This window comes from Glycine max, chromosome 4 (assembly GCF_000004515.6).
Source record: "Glycine max cultivar Williams 82 chromosome 4, Glycine_max_v4.0, whole genome shotgun sequence".
Taxonomy (NCBI): domain Eukaryota; kingdom Viridiplantae; phylum Streptophyta; class Magnoliopsida; order Fabales; family Fabaceae; genus Glycine; species Glycine max.
In genome coordinates, this window is record NC_016091.4 from 18,008,468 (window position 1) to 18,031,549 (window position 23,082).

At 32.0% G+C, this 23,082-nt stretch overlaps 2 protein-coding genes across 2 annotated transcripts; one reads left to right on the forward strand and one right to left on the reverse strand.

Moving 5' to 3' along the window:
* Positions 1–241: 241 nt before the first annotated feature.
* LOC100784040 (dCTP pyrophosphatase 1) lies at positions 242–726 on the forward strand. The gene is made up of 2 exons (XM_026128233.2): positions 242–373; positions 484–726. Exons 1-2 carry the CDS (start codon positions 242–244, stop codon positions 724–726), a joined length of 375 nt encoding a protein of 124 aa, XP_025984018.1.
* A 13,552-nt stretch (positions 727–14,278) lies between these two features.
* On the reverse strand, positions 14,279–18,442 carry LOC100785636 (protein LNK3). The gene is made up of 7 exons (XM_003523900.4): positions 18,085–18,442; positions 16,993–17,346; positions 16,468–16,562; positions 16,283–16,359; positions 15,603–15,722; positions 15,372–15,517; positions 14,279–14,817 (listed from the first exon to the last, which is right to left on the reverse strand). Exons 2-7 carry the CDS (start codon positions 17,334–17,336, stop codon positions 14,481–14,483), a joined length of 1,119 nt encoding a protein of 372 aa, XP_003523948.3. The 5' UTR covers positions 17,337–17,346; positions 18,085–18,442; the 3' UTR covers positions 14,279–14,480.
* Positions 18,443–23,082: the final 4,640 nt, after the last annotated feature.

Below are 23,082 nucleotides of genomic sequence, written 5' to 3' on the forward strand. Positions count from 1 at the left end.
ACTGTCCTACATAGAAAAAACCAATCAAGTGCTCCTCCACTACAACAATTAGTGCATATATTAGTTAGAAAGGGAAGGGAACAAAAGAAATACGAATATATCTTATCAACTATTTCACCCTTCCCTCTCTCTTTTTCTTCCTTTCTATCTTGTAGCCCCACTTTCAGGTTGTCTATAAATTAGACATGCATGCAAGACTATTGGATGAAGCAAAAAACAAAGAACCCTGCCTAGAAAAAAAATGGAGTACTCTAATGGATTCCCTAGTAAAAGAGATGTTTCTCTTCAGGAACTTAGCAAAAGGCTTGATGAGTTTGCTAAAGTAAAAGGATGGGATCAATATCACAGTCCCAGAAATCTTCTTTTAGCTCTTGTAAGTAAAAAATATACATATATGTCATATTTACCTAAATTGATGATATTGAAATTTTTTAATTAATATATAATTAATGAAGCATTCTATATTAATGATTTATTATGTAGGTGGGAGAGCTTTCTGAGATCTTACAGTGGAAAGGAGAGGTTGCAAAGGGATTGCCCAATTGGAGTTCTGATGATAAGGAGCACTTAGAGGAAGAACTTTCAGATGTTTTGCTTTATTTAGTGCATCTTGCTGATGTTTGTGGGCTAGATCTTGGACAAGCTGCTCTGACTAAAATAGTGAAGAATGCTCATAAATACCCAGTTACTAGTACTAATTACACCAACAATTCCACTTACAACTAGCAATTAAGCTGTTAATTTCTCAGTCTTTTTCTTCATGTACTAGTATGCTTTAATTTAGTGCTACCTACCCGAAAAAATAATTGCATCTATCTATCTTCTCTTGGTTTTAGTTTTCAAACTGAGCCACTGCCACTTAATTCAATCCTGACCGTGTAAGAAGAGGAAACCTTAATTTAAAGAAAAAAAATTTAAGTATTTGATAATTTGTGTTATGCTATCTTAATCCTGACTGTGTAAATTCTGTTGCACTTTGTGATTTTTTATACTAATCTGTGGGTTTAGTACTTGGGGACTGAACTGGACTAGATGCTGAACTAGAAGCTGGAATAGGTATGTCAGTGTTAGACTGAACTGACTGATGATTAGAAGAGGACTGTGCAGAAACAGATGTAGACTGTCCAACATCAGGAGAATTGAGATTGTAACATTCCAATTTTTGTAATCTAGATTAAAAAGGATTGTTATTTATAAATAAATAGAGTTTTAGAAAAATGATTAGATTTTATAAATAAATAAATAAGGAGATATAATTATTAATTAAAATAATGATTTGAGAGAAAATAAAAAGGGTATTTCATTTATTTGTTTGATAGAAAATAAAATAGAGTTTGTTTTTATAAAATAAATAAATAAATAAATATAGAATAAATAATAGGCTGAATACCCTAGGTATAAATAGTTATGTTAAGTCAGGTGCCTTTTTTTGCCTCATTTTTGTTTTTCCTCTTCTCCTCTCAAAACTCTTTCTTTTTCCCGCAGCCCACCAAACTTGTCTCAGAAAAAAGACGATCTCGGACTCGTTCACCGTTGGATCGTCGTGAAATTTGAGTACCACGTTCGCAACCCAATTTCGAAATTTCTTACCATTGGGAATTTCAAAATCATATCTGAGGTTAGAGGAAAACCCTTCGCATTGTAGCATTTTAAATTCCCGCAGAAACCCAAAACTGTCTCGGTAAAATTACGATCCCGGTTTCCTTAACCGTTGGATTTTTATGAAATTTGGGTATGTTGTTCGAAATTCAGTTGCGCAGACTTCCACCGTTGGGATATTTGAGATAATATTTGCGGAGGGAGAAAAAGGAATCGTATGAAGACAGTACAAGTGGAGGTTTCAATCTCTTCTCCGTCTCTCTGACGTTTGGGAATTCTATCGGAGCAGTCAGAGAAATAACTGAATGAATCTCAGGGAACCGCTAGAGATGTTACTATCGCTGGCTGAAGACACGTGAGTCCGCTCAGAGGTAAGGGATGAGTTATTCACAATTGGGAACTAGTGAGAACATGTGTAGGGATCCTTAGAGATATCAATTGGAATGAGTTTTGGGGTGTTTTTGCAATTTCATTTTATCCTTATAATTATTATAGTGAATTATATATGTTTGACAGACCAATTGTTGTGAAATTGATATGCTATTGTATTGAGCGTGAACCCTATAAATTGAGTACTTTTTCTAATTAATATGAATTGATGAAATAAAGTAAAGAGAAATTTAGAAAGAGATATTGATTTGGTATTTTCTCTTTTTCTTGTTGTTTAAGTTTTTATATATAATTTAAAAAATTAATATCATAATTGAAACTGACCAAAGTGTTCATATAATTATTTAGAATTTGTGCATTGAAAGCTTACTTTGAAATTTGTGATTTAATATGATGTATGCTAGTTTATATATAGAGAGGTAGTTATTTATATTAATAATTTATGTAAATAATATTGTAGAGTGTTATAGTATGATTCCAAAAATTATTAAGTGTTGGAGTTTGAGAATATTATGGTTAAATTTCATGAACATGTGTATGTTGTACCTTATGAATATCATTGGAAATGTTATGAGATGGTTGATGTGATGTTATGAGATGTTAAAGTGTGGACATGATATTCGATTGTGAATAAGTGGATGTGTTTAACACTTGATGTTACATTAATTGTATCGTGAGCTATGAATTATACAATAACCCGACCAGTGCTTATGCGCAGTGTTAAAGAGAAAGTGTAAGTTCCTAGTTAGGAACCAGTGTTAAATTGTAGCGCAATTGTGTTAAACATGTTTGAAACATGAGTGTGAGGTCGTGGTATTGTATAATTCATGAGCAATATTTATAAATGAAATATGTGATGAATTGTGGAATAATATGTTGCCTTGAGATTGAGTAAAAGTGTAAAGTAAAACAGGTGTTGAATTGTGAGATACGTGAAAACATGTGATGGTGGATTGTGACATTATGAGATGTGAAATTGTGAATGAGTTTTGGCTGTGAATAAGTGTGTGATTAACTCTTGATGTGACATTATTTGTGTAAGCTGTGAATTGTACAATAACCCGACCAGTGTTATCTTGAGAAAAGTGTAAATGCGCAGTGTTAAAGAGAAAGTGTAGGTTCCTATTTAGGAACCAGTGTTAAATTGTAGCGCAATATGTTGTACGTGTTTAAGACACGAGTGTGAGGTTGTGAGTATTGTATAATTCACTAGCAGTGTTTATGTGCTAAAATGATTTTAGGGGTTGGACCTGAATCAGGAGGGAGAGGCCTTGACGGACTCTTCGGAGTGTAGGCCTTGGGGGTCATTGGGTTTGAGTGCTCCTTTAAGCCTATGCTGATCCCATATGGTTGGAGCATTCTCGCAAAACATCGTGACCCTGACTGGTCTCCCTATGATCTTACTTAGTGAGAGTGACCTGACAAACCCATTGTGTGGTGTGTCTTGTTATGTACTCCTAAGCGCCCCAGGGTGGTTTTTCACTGACATGGTACCACATTGCATATATGCTTGAGTCTTAGCATAACTGTCTCATGCGCTTGCTAATTGTTCATTATGAAATTGATGTGTTATTATGTCTTGATCTGAGTGTGTGATTCTTGTGTATTGTGATCGATGATTGAAAGGTGTGATTGATGATTGAAAAGTGAATTTTGAATGACAAAGTGATGAAATAATGTGAGATATGCTAAGTAAATTGTATTTGGCTACTATATGTTGTTTTGTTTCTCTCTAGTAGTTAGGAATGTGATAACTCACTCCCGGTTTGTTGTTTGTGTTTGGATCCTGTGATGATCTTGAACCTTGTGTTCGGGGGAGCAGACGGCTAGGTGAAGTGCTTAAAGGAACCTTGTGTTGAAGGATGTCGGGACACAATGCTTTGATAGGATGTGACAGTGGGACATAAATTTTATATTAATTGCATAATGTTAGTCTATTTTATTTTATCTCACTGATTTAACAAAATATTTTTGTAAATTTTGACGGCCTTGTTTCGAGCCGAATATATTTTTAATAAGTTTTAATTGATAATAGTGAAGTGAAGGTGAATCTTTTACCCGTGTGAATTTGGTTACCGATATTTTTTTATATATTTTATTTATTTATATGTCGGGGTAGAGGGTGTCACAGAGATGACCGGAAACATAGGAGGTATGAGTTTGAGTGGGTTGACGGGAATTAGAAGTAGGATGTGAAAGATTTGGAGACTGAATGATAGGAATGGAATGAAACTGAAAAGGAATGGAGGAGGAAGTGGACTGACCGAGAGAAGTAAAAGTTTCAAACAAGTCAGCATAGGGAAACTTGGACTCATTGAAAATGACATCCTTGGAGATATAAATTCTGCCTGAAGAAGACATACATTTATACCCTTTATGAGAGGTAGAATAACCCAAGAAAAGGCATTCAGCAGATCTAAAGTCTACCTTGTGATTGTTGTAGGGTCTACGTAAAGGGAAAGAAGCACATCCAAAGGTTTTGAGAAAAGTATAATATGGAAACTGTTGGAACAACATATGATAGGTTACTAAAAAATTTAGTGATGTTGTGGGTAGTCTGTTTATAAGATAGACAGTTGTGCAAAAGGCAACATCCCAAAATTTAAGTGGTAAGGAAGCATGATGCAGTGATGACCAAGTTCTACAATATGACTGTGTTTTCATTCAACAACCTCATTTTTATGATGAGTGTGAGGACAAATTAGCCTATGTTGAATGCCACAGCTAGCTGAAAAGGATGTAAATGGCCTAAACTCTCCTCCCCAATCAGTTTGAAGACTTTTAATTTTGAAATTAAACTGTAATTCTGCCATACCCTTGAACTTTTGAAAAATGTTGAGGATTTCATATTTACTTTTAAGAAGATAAATCCAAGTGAAACGAGAATAAGCACCAACAAAAGTTATATAATAGAAAAATCCATTAGTTGAAGAGACATGAGAGGGTCCTCATAGATTACTATAAACCAAATCAAGAGAAGTATAGACAGATTCAGAAGAAGAAGGAAGTCTGTGAGACTTTCTACTCTTTTTCTCATCTCTTCCAGCCTTTCCATCCTCGTCTGCACCATACAAAACTAGTTGCTTACAGTAAGAGTAATCTCTATTCTCTTTGAATATAAAATATAGAAAATAAAAGATAAATCTTGAGTGCTGCAGATGCGCAGAACATCTACCCTAAACCCATGTCCTTGTCCTCTCACCTACATAGGTCCTTGCTTTCCTTGCCATCTGCCACATTTATAGGTACTAGGTAATTATAGAACAAATTACACCTTTTGCCTACATGAGAGATTGATTCTCTGCTACCCCATCCATTTCTCCTAGTAAACAACCTACATACGGTTCAGTGTCTATCATATAAACTACAGAGTAAATATTTATGAAGTTTATGAAGATTCATATTCATATTTATTGTATAAGTGGTTGCAAAGATCGAGTCATTAATCATTATGCACACAGAGTTAAATATAAGTTTTGTCCCTTGATGTGTTTGCATTAGAGGCATTGCCTGGAGATGGAACTTTGATAGAGACATACCTTCAGCCAATTGGTTCAACACTTGCTGTACAAGAGAAGTATGTTGCAAGTCTTTTGGTAGATAATCCAAAACCGATGTTACCATATTCATCTTAACATCATGTTAACATCGGTTTTTTAAATAACCGATGTTAACATGAAGTAGTTAACATCGATTTTGCTAAAACCGATGTTAAGTAACTCCATTTAATTACAAAAATGTCACCGCGCTTTTGTTAACATCGGTTTCGCAATAACCGATGTTAATGGAGAGATGTAGAAAGCCTTTTTTTTAGTAGTGAAGGTCAAGTGCTCCATCAGTTCTGAAGTTGAAAAGTCAAATATTGAATGACTACTAATGGGTGGTCATGACTACTAATTGGTGATAATGACTACTAAATAGATTCTTGATGGTAGAATACTTATATATAGCACATGTGTTTGGTCCCTGAGTTTACATATTTTATTTTCGTCTGATAAACCATCTACAGAGAGAGTGGGAGCTTGGAATAACCAAAATAAAATAGTTCTTTCATGACAATAACAGGAGGTATATTTTCATTTTGTTTTCCGCATTTGTTAATGACCTAAGTTTCATTTTGTAGTTTGTAACATTACACGTTTTATATTTATATTTTAGTCTAACGAGAATTTGTCATCCCTATTGCTGGTACTCTAGATTGAGAAGAAAGTGTAACCTCATCTTTTATTTTCTTGTTTTATCACCATTACAATCTAAAAATTACTCTTTATTTTTCTTTAACATCATTGTGTTGGAAATAAGGCTTTTTATGTTTAGGAAAAGTGTTTAGGAATATTGGAGACTTTGAATAGAAACTTGATAGAAAGGAGAATTCTTTATGGAGGAGAGAACTTTGTATTTTTGCTTGATACAAATGTGTAGGATTACATCTCTATTTATACTACTCTAAGGAGAACTCTAGACACACTAATTCTAGAGAGTTCTCAACTCTAGAGATCCAAAGAGTATTCTAGAGAATATTACAACCATAAGAAATATCTAGACACTCCAAACACTACAAGAATTCTCTAGAAACATGACTCATAATTACTTAAGTCCAAAATAACTAAGTCCAAGGAACCAAATAATTAATTTAGGCCCAAATCAAGTTTATATTTCAACATCCCCCCTTAAACTTGATTTGTGACTCCAAGCATACTCCTTAGCTTTACGAAAGTTTCCAACTTGAGTGTCTTTGTGAAAATGTCGGCAGCTTGATCTTGAGACATCACATACTTCAACTTTACCTCCTTCTTCTCAATGCATTTTCTTATGAAGTGGTAACGGGTGTCGATGTGCTTTCTTCTTTCATGAAAGACTGGATTCTTTGCCAAAGCGAGTGCTGATTTATTGTCAACACATATTTCCATAGGTTCTTCTTGTGGCATTTTTAACTTTTTCAACAAGTTCCTTAGCCAAATTGCATGACAAACGCATGATGTGGCAGCGACATACTCGGCTTCACAAGTTGATAGTGTGACTATTGGTTGCTTCTTTGACATCCAAGTGAAAGCAGTATCTCCCATAAAGAACACAAAACCAGTAGTGCTCTTTCTATCATCCAAGTCTCCACTCCAATCGCTATCACTATAGCCAACAATGTCATAATTGTCAGAAGAGTAATAGTGCAAGCCAAAGTTTGTTGTACCTTTGATGTATCGAAGGATTCTCTTTGCCGCCTTGAAGTGAGTTGTGGTTGGAGCTTCCATGTAGCGACTTACTACTCCTACAGTATAGAGAATATCCGGCCTTGTACATGTCAAGTAACGTAAACTTCCAACCAAACTTTTGTAAAGAGTTGGATCCACATTCTCTCCTTTTTCATGCTTGCTCAACTTGCTGCCACATTCCATCGGGGTGCCAACTGGATTGGCATCATCCATCTTGAACTTCTTAAGGACTTCTTTGGCATAGCCTTCTTGGATGATGAAAATTCCTTTGTCTTCTTGTTTTACTTCGATGCCGAGATAATATGCCATAAGCCCCATATCCGTCATCTCAAATTCATTTGACATATCTTTCTTGAACTCTTCGAACATGCTTGGATTGTTCCCTGTAAAGATCAAGTCATCTACATATAAACACACAATCAAAATATCTCCACTTTGCGCTTTGATATAGAGTGCATGCTCATATGGACACTTGATGAAGTTCTTGTCTTGAAAGTACTTGTCGATTCGAACATTCCAAGCTCTCGGTGCTTGCTTGAGACCGTACAACGCCTTCTTCAACTTCAAGACTTTTCCTTCTTGCCCTTTTACTTCATAGCCCAGTGGTTGCTCAATATAGACTTCTTCTTCGAGAAAACCATTCAAGAAGGCTGACTTCACATCCATTTGATAGATCTTCCATTTATTTTGGGCTGCCAAAGAAATGATCAGTCTAATAGTTTCAAGACGAGCAACAGGAGCAAATACCTCATCATAGTCAATTCCTTGTCTTTGACTATAACCTTTAGACACCAATCTTGCTTTGTATCTCTCCACATCTCCTTTAGCATTCTTCTTTGCCTTGTACACCCATCTTACTCCGATTGCTTTATGTCCTCGTGGAAGTGTAGTAAGTTCCCATGTATCATTCTTCGTGATTGACTTGATTTCTTTGTCCATGGCGTCTTTCCACTTTATGTTTTCCGCCGCTTCTTGATAGCTTAGAGGCTCACAATCACCAAAAAGACAAAAGAGGTTAATGTCGTTTAGGTTTTTGGTTACCTCATAAATCTCTTCAATGCTCCTTAGTCGCGGTGTCCTCTCACTTGAACTTGTTTCATCCAGCCTTGGTGTCGGTGAGGCAGGTGGTGTAATATGTTCCTCTATGATTGGTTGTTTAATTTCATCATCTTCTTCAAAATAAGGAAGAAAATCATACTTATCTTCTTGAACACTCCAATCCCAACAATCTTCTTCGTCGAACTCCACGTCGCGACTTATGACGATCTTTCTACTATTTGGATTATAGAGCTTGTACCCCTTGGATCTTGAGTCGTAACCCACAAACACGTACTTCTCACTTTTATCATCGAGTTTTGTCCTCTTTTCGTCTGGAACATGGGTATAGGCAATGCTTCCAAACACTTTGAGGTGAGAGATCCCGGGCTTCCTTCCACTCCATGCTTCTTGTGGTGTCTTCTCATGCACGCTTCTTTTTGGGGAACGGTTTGTTAGGTAAACTGCACATGCCACTGCTTCAGCCCAAAACTCCTTCGGCATCTTCTTGCTCTTGAGCATGCTTCGCACCATGTTAAGTATGGTCCGGTTCTTTCTCTCTGCTACTCCATTTTGTTGTGGCGATCTTGGCACTGTCAATGGGCGACGGATTCCATGGTCTTCACAATATTTGTTGAACTTATTTGAAGTGAACTCTCCTCCTCGATCAGATCTCATGGCCTTGATGGAAAGACCACTTTCTTTCTCCACGAGGGCTTTGAACTTCTTAAAGTTTTCAAACACTTCTGATTTCTCCTTCAAGAAATAAACCCAGGTTTTCCTGGAATAATCATCAATAAAGAGGAGAAAGTACTTATTCTTACCAAATGAATTGGGTTTGATTGGTCCACAGACATCGGTGTGTATGAGCTCTAGCGGCTTTGTTGCTCTTGTTGTTGATTCCTTTGGAAAACTTTTACGAAATTGCTTCCCAATTAGACATCCTTCGCAAAGTTGGTCTGGGTGGTTGATGCTAGGCAAGCCTCTCACCATCTCCTTCTTCGCTAAACATTCTAGACCGTCGAAGTTGAGGTGCCCGAACCGTAGATGCCATAGCCACGAAGAGTCGGTATAGCAAGCCTTGAGACACTTTGTCACATCATTTTGAATGTTCAAGAGGAACATTCTATTCTTTGACATAGGCACTTTAGCAATCAAGTTATGTCTACAATCTCTTAAGAAAAGATTATGTTCTTTCAAATGGATGTCATAGCCTTTCTCTAATAATTGTCCCAAGCTCAAAATATTATTCTTCATGTTAGGCACATAGTAGACATTGGATATGAATTGATGACTCCCATTCTTCAAACGTATGAGAATTTTACCTTTGCCTTTGACTGGTATCTTTGAGTCGTCTCCAAATGAGACATCACCAGTTGCCGCTTCATTGATCTCCACGAACATGCTTTGATCGCCGCACATGTGGTTGCTTGCGCTGGTGTCGAGGTACCACTTGTTTCTTTTCTCTTCAAATTTGTTTTGGCACGCGAGTAGCAAAGTTTCTTCTTCTCCGCCTTTTTCTTCTACAAAGTTAGCTTTCTCTTCAACCTTCTTCGAGAATCTACACTCGGATGCGTAGTGACCAATCTTGTTGCAATTGAAGCACTTGATTTTTGATTTGTCATACCTCGACCATGAATTTCCTCTTCCACGACCTCTTGTTACTTGTGGATTCCAACTTCTTTCTCCATTGTTGAATTTGTTGGAGTGGTTGTTGTAACCACCTCTTCCTTCTCCTCCATGTCCTCGTCCACGTCCACGATCTTGGCCGCGACCTCGTCCTCTTTGGCTCTTGTAATTTGCATAGTTTTCTTCCTTTACGTTGAGTTGTAGTAGTTGCTCTGTAGCCTCCTTTTGTTTAATTTTTCTCTTTTGTTTTTCTTCGTATGCTTGTAAAGAACCCATGAGTTGCTCAATAGTCATGGTCTTTAAATCCTTGTTTTCTTCAATGTTGGTAACAATGAAGTCAAAACTTGGATTTAAAGTTCGAAGTATTTTTTCCATGACCTTCACCTCATCAACATCTTCACCATTTCTTTTAAGTTGATTGACTACGGCCAATACTCGAGAAAAATAATCAGAAATTGACTCAGACTCCTCCATAAACAAACGCTCAAAGTCACCTCTAAGAGTTTGAAGACGAATCTTTTTTACCTGCTCAACTCCTTTGTTGCAAGTTTGAAGCTTATCCCATGCTTCTTTGGTCGTCGTTGCATTAGATATCTTCTCAAATGTATCTTCATCCACCGATTGATAAATGAGAAAGAGAGCTTTCTTGTCTCTCTTTCTTGACTCCTTCAACGTCTCCTTTACACCTTGACTTAGCGAGGCTTCATCTTGCTCCTCGAAGCCATTCTCTACGATATCCTACACATCTTGAGCTCCTAGTAGCGCCTTCATCTTGTTACTCCAATTATCATAGTTGTTCTTTGTGAGCATCGGCATTTGGAAAGGAAAACCTCCATTCGCCATCTTTTGAGGATCTTGAAGCTCTGATACCAATTTGTTGGAAATAAGGCTTTTTATGTTTAGGAAAAGTGTTTAGGAATATTGGAGACTTTGAATAGAAACTTGATAGAAAGGAGAATTCTTTATGGAGGAGAGAACTTTGTATTTTTGCTTGATACAAATGTGTAGGATTACATCTCTATTTATACTACTCTAAGGAGAACTCTAGACACACTAATTCTAGAGAGTTCTCAACTCTAGAAATCCAAAGAGTATTCTAGAGAATATTACAACCATAAGAAATATCTAGACACTCCAAACACTACAAGAATTCTCTAGAAACATGACCCATAATTACTTAAGCCCAAAATAACTAAGTCCAAGGAACCAAATAATTAATTTAGACCCAAATCAAGTTTATATTTCAACACATTGCTCGTACTGTAGACATTCTCACCGTTCAACAAGTTCCTTACTTTTTCTCCATGTTTGTTCTTCGTTTTTAGTTTGTTTTATCACATTCTTTTTGAACAAATAATCACATTCTAAATTAATTTGTGGCCTTTTATATGTATATGCCAAGCCTTCAGCTATGGAAAGTATAAATTGGAAACCACCTTAGCCACCAAGGTCTCAGATACAAAGAAAGTTTACTGAAAAATTAACTGAGGATGAAAAAACAGCACTTCAAGCTCTTGAGAGCATGAAACAAGAAAAAGGTAAGCAAGAAAATCTTTATACAACCAGGAAATACAAACAATCAGCGGTGGACCTACATTGTAGCCAGGGTGTGCAAATACGTCATCCCATTTTCAGAGAATCACATGTAAATATCTTAATTTTTTATATTTTGCATTTCCTAAGTTGTATATTTGAGTCCACTATCCACAATTTCTCAATGATTTCTATATATAATAGTTATTATAATTTTTATTTTATTTTTTAAATAGACCAGTGTCACTGCAGCAAAGTCCTGGACTAGCCACTGCAAACAATCGCAAGAATTTGTTGAAGGGTCATCATCCTCATCAAGTTACAAAATGAATGTTGCTTGAACAGTACTGGATCAGGAAGACACTAAAAAGAATTGCAAACAACATAAGCGATGGCCTCAAGTGGAATGAAAATTTACTCAAGAATTCACAAGGCTTCTAGTTCTTGAGTATGAAACAAGAAAAAGATTGGCATGAAAATCTTTTCGCCAACAAGAAATGTAAACAAGCAATGATGGACCTGCATTTCAACAAGGATGTACAAATGCAAGCCCTCATTATAAGAAAATTATATATAAATATTTTTATTCTTTATATTTTACACCCATAATTTTATATATGTGGATTCATTATCCTCAATTTCTCACTCATTTTAATAATATTTATATATTTTAAATAGACTACTCCTACTTAATTGTGGTCCTGGATTTGCCATTGCGAACAATCCCAAGAATTTGCTGAAGGAAAATCATCATCATCATTACCAGCACAGGGGGAAGATTATAAAGTTGCAGAAACACTCATTTCTTTGGTCACAACAAATCAAGAGGAGAAACATAAATCATCGATAAATAATTATTCATATTTGCCACCGATCGAGAACCTGAGAGAGTACATTTTGGAGTGTGCCAAGCCTCTTAAGAAGCTATTGACAAATAGTGATCTTCAAGCAAACCTTAATAGACTTAATCTTGTTGGAGAAGAAGCCCTTTCACACATTCACAGATATGAACAAGAGAATAAGTTTCAATGAAAACCTGTATATTTCACTCACTTTTCATTTACCCTTTATCTAAAAGTTAGTTACAATAGGAATAACATAAACTAACAAAGCTAACTATCCTCTAGCAGTCTAACTGCTAACAACATCCTATTTATATTTGGATTAAAACTCAGCAAATCTCACCAAAAAGCACGTAGAAGAAAACTTCTTATCCCTATTGAGGAATGGTGAAAATCTTGAAAAAGGAATATACCAGCATGTGTCTATGATTTGCATGGCAATTATTATAGCATTTCAAGAAGTGGTCCAAGTTCTATGTCCTCCACGGAGGGTGGAAAAAACTCTTCCAAATCCATAAATTGCAAGAACATGATTCTATCAGTGTGAATATTCCGTCATTCAATAAGCAATGGGTTATGCTTCGCTCTTGGATATAGAAGATCGAAAGCAGGGACGAAACCGCATATAAAACAGGAGCAGTATCCCCCCCTATCTACTAAGCATATGCACGAATATAATGTATTTTTCCTCTTCAAGATTTCGATTCTGCACCACCCGCCCCTCTCTTGCTACTTTCTTCAATTTTGTGTTTATTCGCCCCCTTTACTGCACGTACAAAATATATAATGTTCTATCCATTATATTCTGTTTTCTTTTTCTTTACTTCATTTGAGTCGTGAATATTCATTTTTTTTTCTATCTTCAAAGACATCAGCAGGTTAAAAGTAAAGCAAGTTAAGCAACATATTTTATATTTTAGTTGGTGTTTGTAACGAATCTTTCTCTTTCAAATATTGTATTTTTTTTTTCTGGAATAAAGGGCTAAAACCCGAACAAGAAAGAAAAAGATTAAGAAGCAAGCATAAAGCTTATCGTGTTGCAATAGCACCTTAATGAACTCTGGAGGTTCCTCTAATATCAAGAGAGAGTTGTTAGCTCCTAACATCAAATATTGTATTATATATTATTTTTAATTTTAATATTTGATTTTTGCTTTTAAATTAAAAATTTGATAGATGAATTAATTTTTACTATAATAAACTAATTCTTATAATCTAGTTGAAGTATGACAATTCAAATAATTTGTTCTTCATTCTTTAAGAAGAAAGAAGTCAATAATTTTAGACTATCTCTCAGTCTACTCCTATGTCACAAACTTTAAAATTTTCACCACAAACTTGTAAACATCATGAATAATTTTGAAAGAAGAAAGAAATAAATGATTTATTGTTATATTTATTTTCATAAAATATATAATATATTTTTATTAAAATAAATTTTAGACAATTATTAATAGTAAAAATTAGTCATTTCTAATTTTTATCGTCATGTCTTAAATTCTCGCCCCTAAGTAAATTTTCTGTTTCAGTACCGGACAAAAGAGACAATATTTTCAATCAGTGCAGAACTATATCATTATCAATCATTCTCACGCACACTGTTCAACCTAGACTCTTAGTCAATTTATTCTTGTTTGAATAGTTGCTCCATGTTTCCTATTTTCAGATTAATTGATATTATAGGTTTTACTCTGTTAGAGAATTATTACTAGAGTTTTATTCAAGTAAATAAAATTTGTTTTCAGTTGTATAGAGATATTGCTTGAATAACATCAATTCTTGCCTAATGTTAGTGTGACTATCGTAAAGTTAAATTTAAGTTATAACATCTGTTTTACTCCAAGAAAATAATTTAAACGTCAATCTGCATTTTTCCGTGTACGTGGTTGGTGAAATGATAGTATAGTTTATTAGTTAGTTTCTTTTTGTCAATTTTTGAGCTCATGTTAAATTGAATTCACGGTATTGTTTATTGAATTCTAAAGTACAAAAGTACCCTGAATTGAGCCTATAAAATCTTAAGAATCTTGACCCGACAAATTATAGCAATTCAGTCACTTACATTCCAAGCAAAATTGAGCTGAATGTATACATCAAACCTTTGAATAAAATAACAGAACACAAATAAATTAGATGCTTCAAAGAAACCTTAACATCGAGATTGAATAATTACAAGAAATTGATTTTTTTTTCCTGATTGTGGTTTAGCTAATGCCTACTAGAAAACTCACAACCAGACAACCTAATCAAACCCTATCATGAAAGATGTCTTTATGGGACCTTCACATGTGATGTTTGAACCTGTGTCCCTTGGTTGATTACTTAGTCCAAACCTTGGAATTTCGGCATCTACTAGTAATTTTTGGGGATGGGAATAGCAAAACTTTTCTTCCATATTCATGGCTTTTGAGCTGTTTCCATGTAGACCATTATTACTTTCAATAACTTGTTGAATGGAGTTTGTCGATGATGTAATTGGAGAGTGATGTATGTTGAACTCCATGCTCTTGAACATGAGATTTGCAATTATTCTGTCAATATTGTTGGTTGCTGATTCCATTGGTTTCTTGTCCTGAGACCTAAATACAAGTTAACATACTGATAATTGAATCAACCATGGACAAGTACAAAACCATGTTCTATATACAAGATATTGTAATATCAAATTGTTCCTAACCCAACTAGTTTTGGCATTGCAATGAAAGCTTAACAAATTGTAAGCCGAAAAACAAAATGAAACATTTAAGGCAACAATATAAGTAGCAGACTATATTTTATATTACTGCTTTGACTAAAATAATCTGAATGAAATAACAATATGATGTCCAACTCATTATCATGATTCATGCTGAAAACCTTGAAGCGGTGAAATAACAATTTTGTTCATGGAGTAAACATAGGCCAAATCAAGCCAAATTATTCTACCATCCAGAGAAACAAAGGTCCATAAGATATTATATTTCGTCAAGTTCTAGAGATGTGCATTAGTTAGATAAAAGTTGTAAAGTATCCTTAGCATATTTAGATGTACCTTTACTGCTTTGTCACTAAATTTTTTTCATGCATTAGATAAAAATGTGTGTGCAAACTGCACACACAGTGTAGACAATAATGACTGATCATAATCATGTACCTCATTGTTTCATTGTGATCTGTATGTGGTATTGCCTTCTGTATGTTAAGATCTTCATTCTGGTCCAGCATTACATGTTGTTCTTCAGTGTTTCTAGCAAGACGGTACAGAGCATCTCGGAAGCAAATACGGGTCCTCTCGGTGAACTTATCATGTGAAACAAAGATAATTAGGAAAAAAAAATATTGCAGTTAATCAGATGCCAGGGATTTGAGTTCTTAGTCACTTCACCTGTCCAATTACCATCTCAAGATCCTTCAGTATGAATTCCTCAAGTGATGATGACTGCTCACACATGCCATCATCTCTGTTGCACTGCTCAAATGAGTCCAAGACCTTGGCCAGTGGTGCCTTAAAGAAAAATAAATAGATTACATTACACTGTAAGCCTTGAAAGAAGAAGATCTATTTGTGGCAAGGATTAAATAAAAGATGACCTTAATGCTTATTTTATGTGGTTAAGATTAAATAAAAGAAGAAATTAGTGGACAAAGTGGTTTCTGCAAGCATGAAAATATGTAATATCAAAAGGATTCTTGCAAACACAGAAGTTCAAATGGATTTTTGAGAGTTCACAAAAACAAGTTAGGTTGAACACTAGATAATGAAGCAATTTCTTTAAATTTAGAAAAGTTGGTGCCAGAAATATAATGTTACAATGATAAGGCATGAGAAAAAAAAACCTAATCAACCACACAAGTTCCTTTCAAACAATAGCACGCAAATAACCTAGATCCTCTGGTGACTATATTGGCTTACATGTGACAATTAAGGATATTGGAGCCTAGACTTTAATATTTTGAGTTCAAAATGTGTGTGCAAACAATCTGCTAATGATTGATCATGGTAAGTAAAAAAAATTTATCTTCCAAGCCAAATGATATCTTAGATTGACAGAAGGAAATTGTCACCTCTATATCCAGGCAATCCTTTGATTCTGAGTTGCTAGAAACAGACTTTGAAGCTGGCATCTCTTTCTGCAATATACCTGATGATAACAAGGCATGTATTTTGAGATACTTTGTTCTACCGAATCATAAATAATGCTTAAAATATATTCTTACGATAAATTAATGTCTAAAAATAGAATGATCACCAGGTGTACTGCTCCATTGGTTTTCAGGTGAAATGTTAATGGATTTGTCTAGGTTTTCAACGTCAACCCAAGGCAGACCTTCAGGTACAGAATCCCTGAAATATGTTAAACAAGTGATGCTGTAACATCAAAAGACATTCTATTTGATTATAATTTATATTAACTAAATGATTATGGTAAACCAGTGAAAATTGAATGGCTCTGCTGTGTTATGTTTGTAATGCAAGATGAAAAATAAGCCTTCCATGATAGAACTATTACAGAAAATTGGAGCCCTGGCCATGCTATTACAGGTTCAAGATAAAGGGTATGGAAAACCACAAGTATGATTCTCTTAGTCTTTGTAGGGTCCAATCATAAAGATAAATGTGAAGAAGTTCAAATTCAAAAACACCACTGAGCAATTCAATTTGCACTGGACTTCCTACAATTGAGTGTATACTTATGTCAATTTAATTTACTTCAGAATCTACATGGTTATCCTAAAAAACTCAAGTATCTCAATCCCAGAGATTAAGCTTGTACAAGAAAGTGTCATTCATCGGTTCAAATCTCAGTAGATCTTGAAGCTGGTAATTAGGCTGATCACATGAAAGTGCTGTCTGTTGAAAAGATTGCTCAGGCAATCCCCCACATACACTTGAACTGCTAGACTGATCTTTATCATGCAGAGATGGTTCAAGCTCAATTTGATTATTGAATCTTTCTTCAAAGAAATCCATGATAAAAAGATTTTTAGGTGAATTAAAACCTTCAGTTGCACTTATTCCCCAGTTTGACCAATAGTCCGGTGAAGGATGCCTGTCCAATAAATCCTGATCTCTGGGAACCAGATAATCATTAACGCCGTTCCCATAGTACCAATCCATTATCTAGTGTCTGCACATAGGATCAAGGAAAATGAAGATTAGCATGTAGAAAATGGTCTTTGTAATAGGAATATATACATGCAGAATTTGTTGTTGCGCATTCATAAGCACTATTTGATTAACATTAAAAGGAGTCTTCCAATATCCTATCTTCCTTCTATATGATATGTATATCAAAATGTCACGGGAAAGAAAGCAACACCATCCAATGTCAACATCCCCTTGTTATGCAAACCTAATTGAACTTGGTTTCTCAGAGATACACAGGATAACAAACTTTTCAACCAAAACTGGTAGACTCAATAAGTCTCTAATAAAAGTTGAAAAAAAATAAAGCAGGCAAAAAGTTCAACATGATGGTCTTCTAGTTATAGATAAATGCCTTTTTTCTACGCCTTGTCATGCACAACAAATATAAAAAAATAGAAAGAAAAAAAAGAAGAAAAGTATGCAGAACAGTATTTTCATCCCCTTTCCGAATTTCTTCTTGAAGCACAAGAAACCACCTCATTTAAGCTTTATATTGATCAAAGTCAAATAAAAAAAGAAAGGACAGGGGAAAAAGAGACATTATATCAAACAAGAAAAGAACATGAAACCTCAACATTATAAGAAAAATTGGCTCAAAACTAGTTATGACTTCCAGCCACAGTAAACCAACCACAGATTCTTAAAAACTACAAAATTCACACATAAACAGCCATAATAATCCAAAATACTAACACTCAAAAAAGTGAAAGAAGTATACCCTATTGATGCTTATCTGCAAAAAAGAGAGAAAACCCAGTTTCCCAGTTTCCTATCGATGAAATCAAAATGGATGATAATATGTAAAGTTGGATTGATAGCAAATTAGCAATGAATTATCAGAGGCGGCTATTGGGAAAGTTTTTATGTGTGTCTAATTGGAAATGGTGAAAACCATTTTTTAAAAGAGTGAAGAGAAGAGGTTGCAACTTATGATGACTAAAGAAGAAGCAAGAGACAGTTATAAATGAAAGGGAGAAAGGAAAAAACATAAGACACGTTATGGGGTTTGTGGCTGAGCATGTTCTGGTTCCCCAAACGTTTGTGGCTTGAATTGCTCCATCTAAAGCAGTAGTTTCGTTGGTACATGTGTCAGTACGAGGTTTCGTTTTAAGATTTTCGTGCTTCTTGGGGACCTCACCATGTGGCATCTGATGCCATCAAGATTGAAGCCATGTGCTTTGCCTAGGGATTAGCTTTCCCTTAGGCCCCTGCAATTGACTAATTGATACTAGTAGTTTGCATTAATCGTCATATTTTTTAAGTCGAAATCATACTTAAATTTAACTTCAATTTTTATTTTTGACACTCGACAATTCTTTTTTATTAGATTATACTCATGAACATGAGAAAAGTACTAGTATTATTTAATGTTTAATTTCATGCACTCAAACATAAAAATTGTTATATTCTCGATTAATCAGAAATAATCTTAAAAATAAATTTTAGAATAATTCTTATAAAAATTAATAAGTTTATTATATATGATAATTTTTTATTGTAATTTATTAATTTTTATTAGTAATGAGATTTGAACATATAATCTTTCTTTCCTTCCTTCTCCGTTTACCACCAAATAAATTTTATAATTTCTTATCATATTATATGATATATAATTGGATGATTATATTTTCTAAAATATAAATGTGATGTCATTAATAAGATAATTTAATTATCTATTTTTAAATCATACCAGATTATATGATAATACATCATTTAGTAAATGTTGTTCAGTAGTTCATTTTCATTAAATAAAGACAATCACATTTAAGATAAAATTGTAGCATTAATTAATTGAATCAAAAATTAAAATTCAAGTAAACTTTGTCATACTTTTTGACAGTTATTTATGTTTATTTTCACACTCCGAAGTAATTACATTGAGTAAATAATAACATAACTCAAATAAAAAATTTGATTTTAATATGTATGTTTATGCACAAGTTAAATAGTATACTTATTATATTTTCTTAATAAATAGTTCTATTGTGATTTTGCACATTTTAAATATTTTCTTAATAAATATTGTTCAATTGTCCATTTTTATTTAATAAAAGTAAATACATTTAACATAGTGGTATTAGTTAGATAAAAAAAATAAAGTACAATTTGTCATATTCTTTTGCAAATATATATGCTCATTCTGATAGTAAAATAAGAAATAAAATCCAAAGAAAAACACTCAAATTCTCTATTCATCCTATTCATCACAGAGTCAAAAAAATTAGCGCTCTATTAGATGTAATAATGTTGTTTTGTATATTTTAAATATTTTTCAATTATTCAGTTCCATTAAAAAAATAAATTTAAGATAAAAATCAGTTAGATACAAAATAAAAACAAGTAAAAGTTGTTCTTCTTTGACAGAAGTTTATGCCCATTTTTACAGTTAAATAAACTAATAAAATTAAGAAAAAAAAATTATATGTTTACCATATGCATCGAAAGGGTTGAAATCTAGTATGAATATAATTGTAAATGACATGATATTAATGTATGATATATATTTATATAAACAGATTCTATTGTATCCTTATATTATAACGGTAAAATAAAATTATTATATTAATAAAAAAAAATTATATGATTGACAAAAAAAATTGTTTTGGTAATAAAGATATATCAAACAAATTTAAATAAATTTTTTAATAATGAAAATATTATATATTTTTCTAATTAAAATTGCTAAAAAAATTAAATTCAAATATGACTTCAAATGTTGTTATCAAGAAGTCTTACAAAATTTAAATCATGTATTGTTACTATTTACTAGTTTTTGGTTGTAGTTTTAGGTTGATTTTGTGTTAAATAATACTTTTTTCAGTTTCAATTATAAGGAAAAAAAGATATACTTCCCAATTATTAAGAAAATTAGTTAACTTTATTAAATCGTGTCATTTTTAATTAAAAAATAATTTTCCCCCTAAATTATCATTAATTAGAACTTGATATTAAACATAATAAAAGTTTTTGGCCTGTATTTTGGGGATGATCTCATTATATATCATGTAAATATCTATATGTAAATTGTTAATAACTAATATTTTTAAAGTTGTCATTCACTTGACATCTTATATTTTTAAAGTTGTCAATAATAACTTATTTCTAATAACTAATGGGAGTGTAATTTGGACAATGATGGTATAAAGCTGTATAAGGTGAAAAATTATGGTAGTAAGAAGTTATTATCTTTTTATTACATGCTACAATTTAAATTAAATGATGCAAATAAGAATTGACCGTTTGTAAAAACAAATCCTACTAAAAATGCTATTGTTGATGCAATTAATATTGATGCTATATTGATAAATTTTCTCCTATGATTAATATCATTAATTAATAATTAATTTATACAATGAAATTTTTCAACACTCTCTAATTATTTATTTTATTTTTTAACAATTAGAATAAAATATTTTGAAATGATTAAATAGATATATCAAATTTAATTATATTGCCTAAATACGTAACAAACATGATAAACACCATATAATGATAATACTGCAATTAAATTAAAATTATGAGGGTAAGGAATTATTCTCTTATTGCTTTTAAAATTTTAGGTTTCAATATATATCAACTTCATAAAAGTATAACAAATTTAATTATATTGCATAAAAAATTTCATGTATTTCTCGCACACTTTGTTATAGTAACTTTTTATTTAAATTATCTCAATATGTGATGAAATAATATTGTCTAACCATATATTTCAAATAACTTGAATATGTAATATGTAAATAAAATAATATTGTATAATCATATAATTTTCACATTAAAATATAAAAAATTTGAATTAATTTATTTGTTAAAATAATTTTTGAAATTAATAAATAAACTAACGATTATGAAAATATTTAAACATGAATTAAATAATTAAATTGTCTTTAATGGTATTTAATCATACGTTAATAAGTCTTAATTATGAATGAAATGCTACAATTTAAATTAAATTATACAAATAAGAAACAAACATTTTGTAAAAATAAAAATCTTATTATTAATATATTTAATATTGATGTTATGATGATCAATTTTCTCTTATGATTAATACCATTAATTAATTCCATTAGTCAATACTTTATTTATATGATTTAATTTTTACAACACTTTCTAATTATTTATTTTATATTTTAACAATTAGAATAGAATCTTTTGAAATGATTAAATAAATATATAAAAATTAATTGCATAAGAAATTTGATCAAATTTTATTGAATCTTATTAGGTTTAAAACATCACCAAAATGTGCAATAATACTACGATGTATCAAAAGACATGCATGTACAAAATTATACAAATAATATAACAGTTCTAACATAATCATCCAATTTTGATTATGTTATCTTCATTCAAGTCATTTGCAACACAATTCAACCTATTATTCAGTGAGTGTAGTCTCTAATATGATCATTCCCAATGAACACCACAAATGAAAATTCGATATTCATCATCCACAACCGTGACAAAGACATTTTTTTTATACTTCATAATTTGTTTAATCATATTTGCAGGCAAATTTTACAAGAATATATATCAAAGAAGATTACACATAGATATAAAACATTCACATGCTATTTGTGGTTGCGTTGATCTCATTCAAATGTATAATTTATGATTTCATCTTTTTAGTTTTCATTTTATATTGGGTGTGATCATAAAATTCCTCTGACAAATGTTTAATATCAATGAATACCATAGTCCTTGGAGCCAAATAATCAACTTCAATCAAATCTAAATCTCACTCAAATGTCAAAATCTTTTCCACCAATATAGTTGAACTTTATCCATGTACTGCCAAGTAAATGATAATACTTAACAAAAAATAAACATGTAAAATAACCCCTATACAAAAATTTCAGCAAAACAATTTTAATATTTGTTCCAATTTTATCTTTAAAAACAACTCTTATTGGAATATCTCTTTTCAATGGTTGATAAAAATGCTTAGGAAGTTGAACATATTCTTTCAGCAACAAAAAAAAATTAATAGTTAGAATAGGAAAGAAATATATCATAACATGATTAAATTAATAACATTAAAAAAACCATCAAACACAAAATACTCACAGATTCAAGACATATATAAATAAAATTTAGTGTAATTTTTCCTTCAAAATGCTCCTATAATTATTAATGTATTCTTTATATTTTAAAATCGATTGGATGAAAAGAAAAAACATAATCACAAACTACTTAATGAATTTTTTGTTTATTTATCGTGAGAAATGATGGTATATGAAAAGAAAATTATTAGCATTAATTGTCTACTCATTAATGTTTGAAAATAAAACATAAAATTTGAAAACAAAACGTATAATTGGGTATTAATTGTAGGTATCTCAATTTTTAATTACTCATGTTTTATATACTGTCAAAAAATTATTATTATTATTATTATTATTATTATTACTCGTTGGAAAATATTCTAATAAACTAATTATATTAAGTTTAAAATAAGTATAATATAACATATTCAATAAAAATAAAAAATGTATAATAGAACATGTTTTTTTACAATATTTATATATGCATAACATTTAAAATAAAAATAAAATAAATAATAAACATTAAATATATCTTTTAAAAAACTAATTATCTTTAAGAAAAATAAAATTATATTATTATTAGAATATTTATTTCTTTTTTTATTATTATGGTAATTATATATTTTTTTAATATTTGAATAAAATGAAACATAAAAACATAGTTTACTTAA

What these genes read in the sequence shown, in the direction of transcription:
- LOC100784040 (XM_026128233.2), top strand. Translation starts at nt 242, where the DNA reads ATGGAGTACTCTAATGGATTCCCTAGTAAAAGAGATGTTTCTCTTCAG. An exon ending in GAAATCTTCTTTTAGCTCTT is followed by an intron (nt 374 to 483) that starts GTAAGTAAAAAA and finishes TTTATTATGTAG; the next exon opens with GTGGGAGAGCTTTCTGAGAT.
- LOC100785636 (XM_003523900.4), bottom strand. Translation starts at nt 17,336, where the DNA reads ATGGATTGGTACTATGGGAACGGCGTTAATGATTATCTGGTTCCCAGA. An exon ending in CCGATGAATGACACTTTCTT is followed by an intron (nt 16,563 to 16,992) that starts GTACAAGCTTAA and finishes AACATATTTCAG; the next exon opens with GGATTCTGTACCTGAAGGTC. An exon ending in CCAATGGAGCAGTACACCTG is followed by an intron (nt 16,360 to 16,467) that starts GTGATCATTCTA and finishes TGTTATCATCAG; the next exon opens with GTATATTGCAGAAAGAGATG.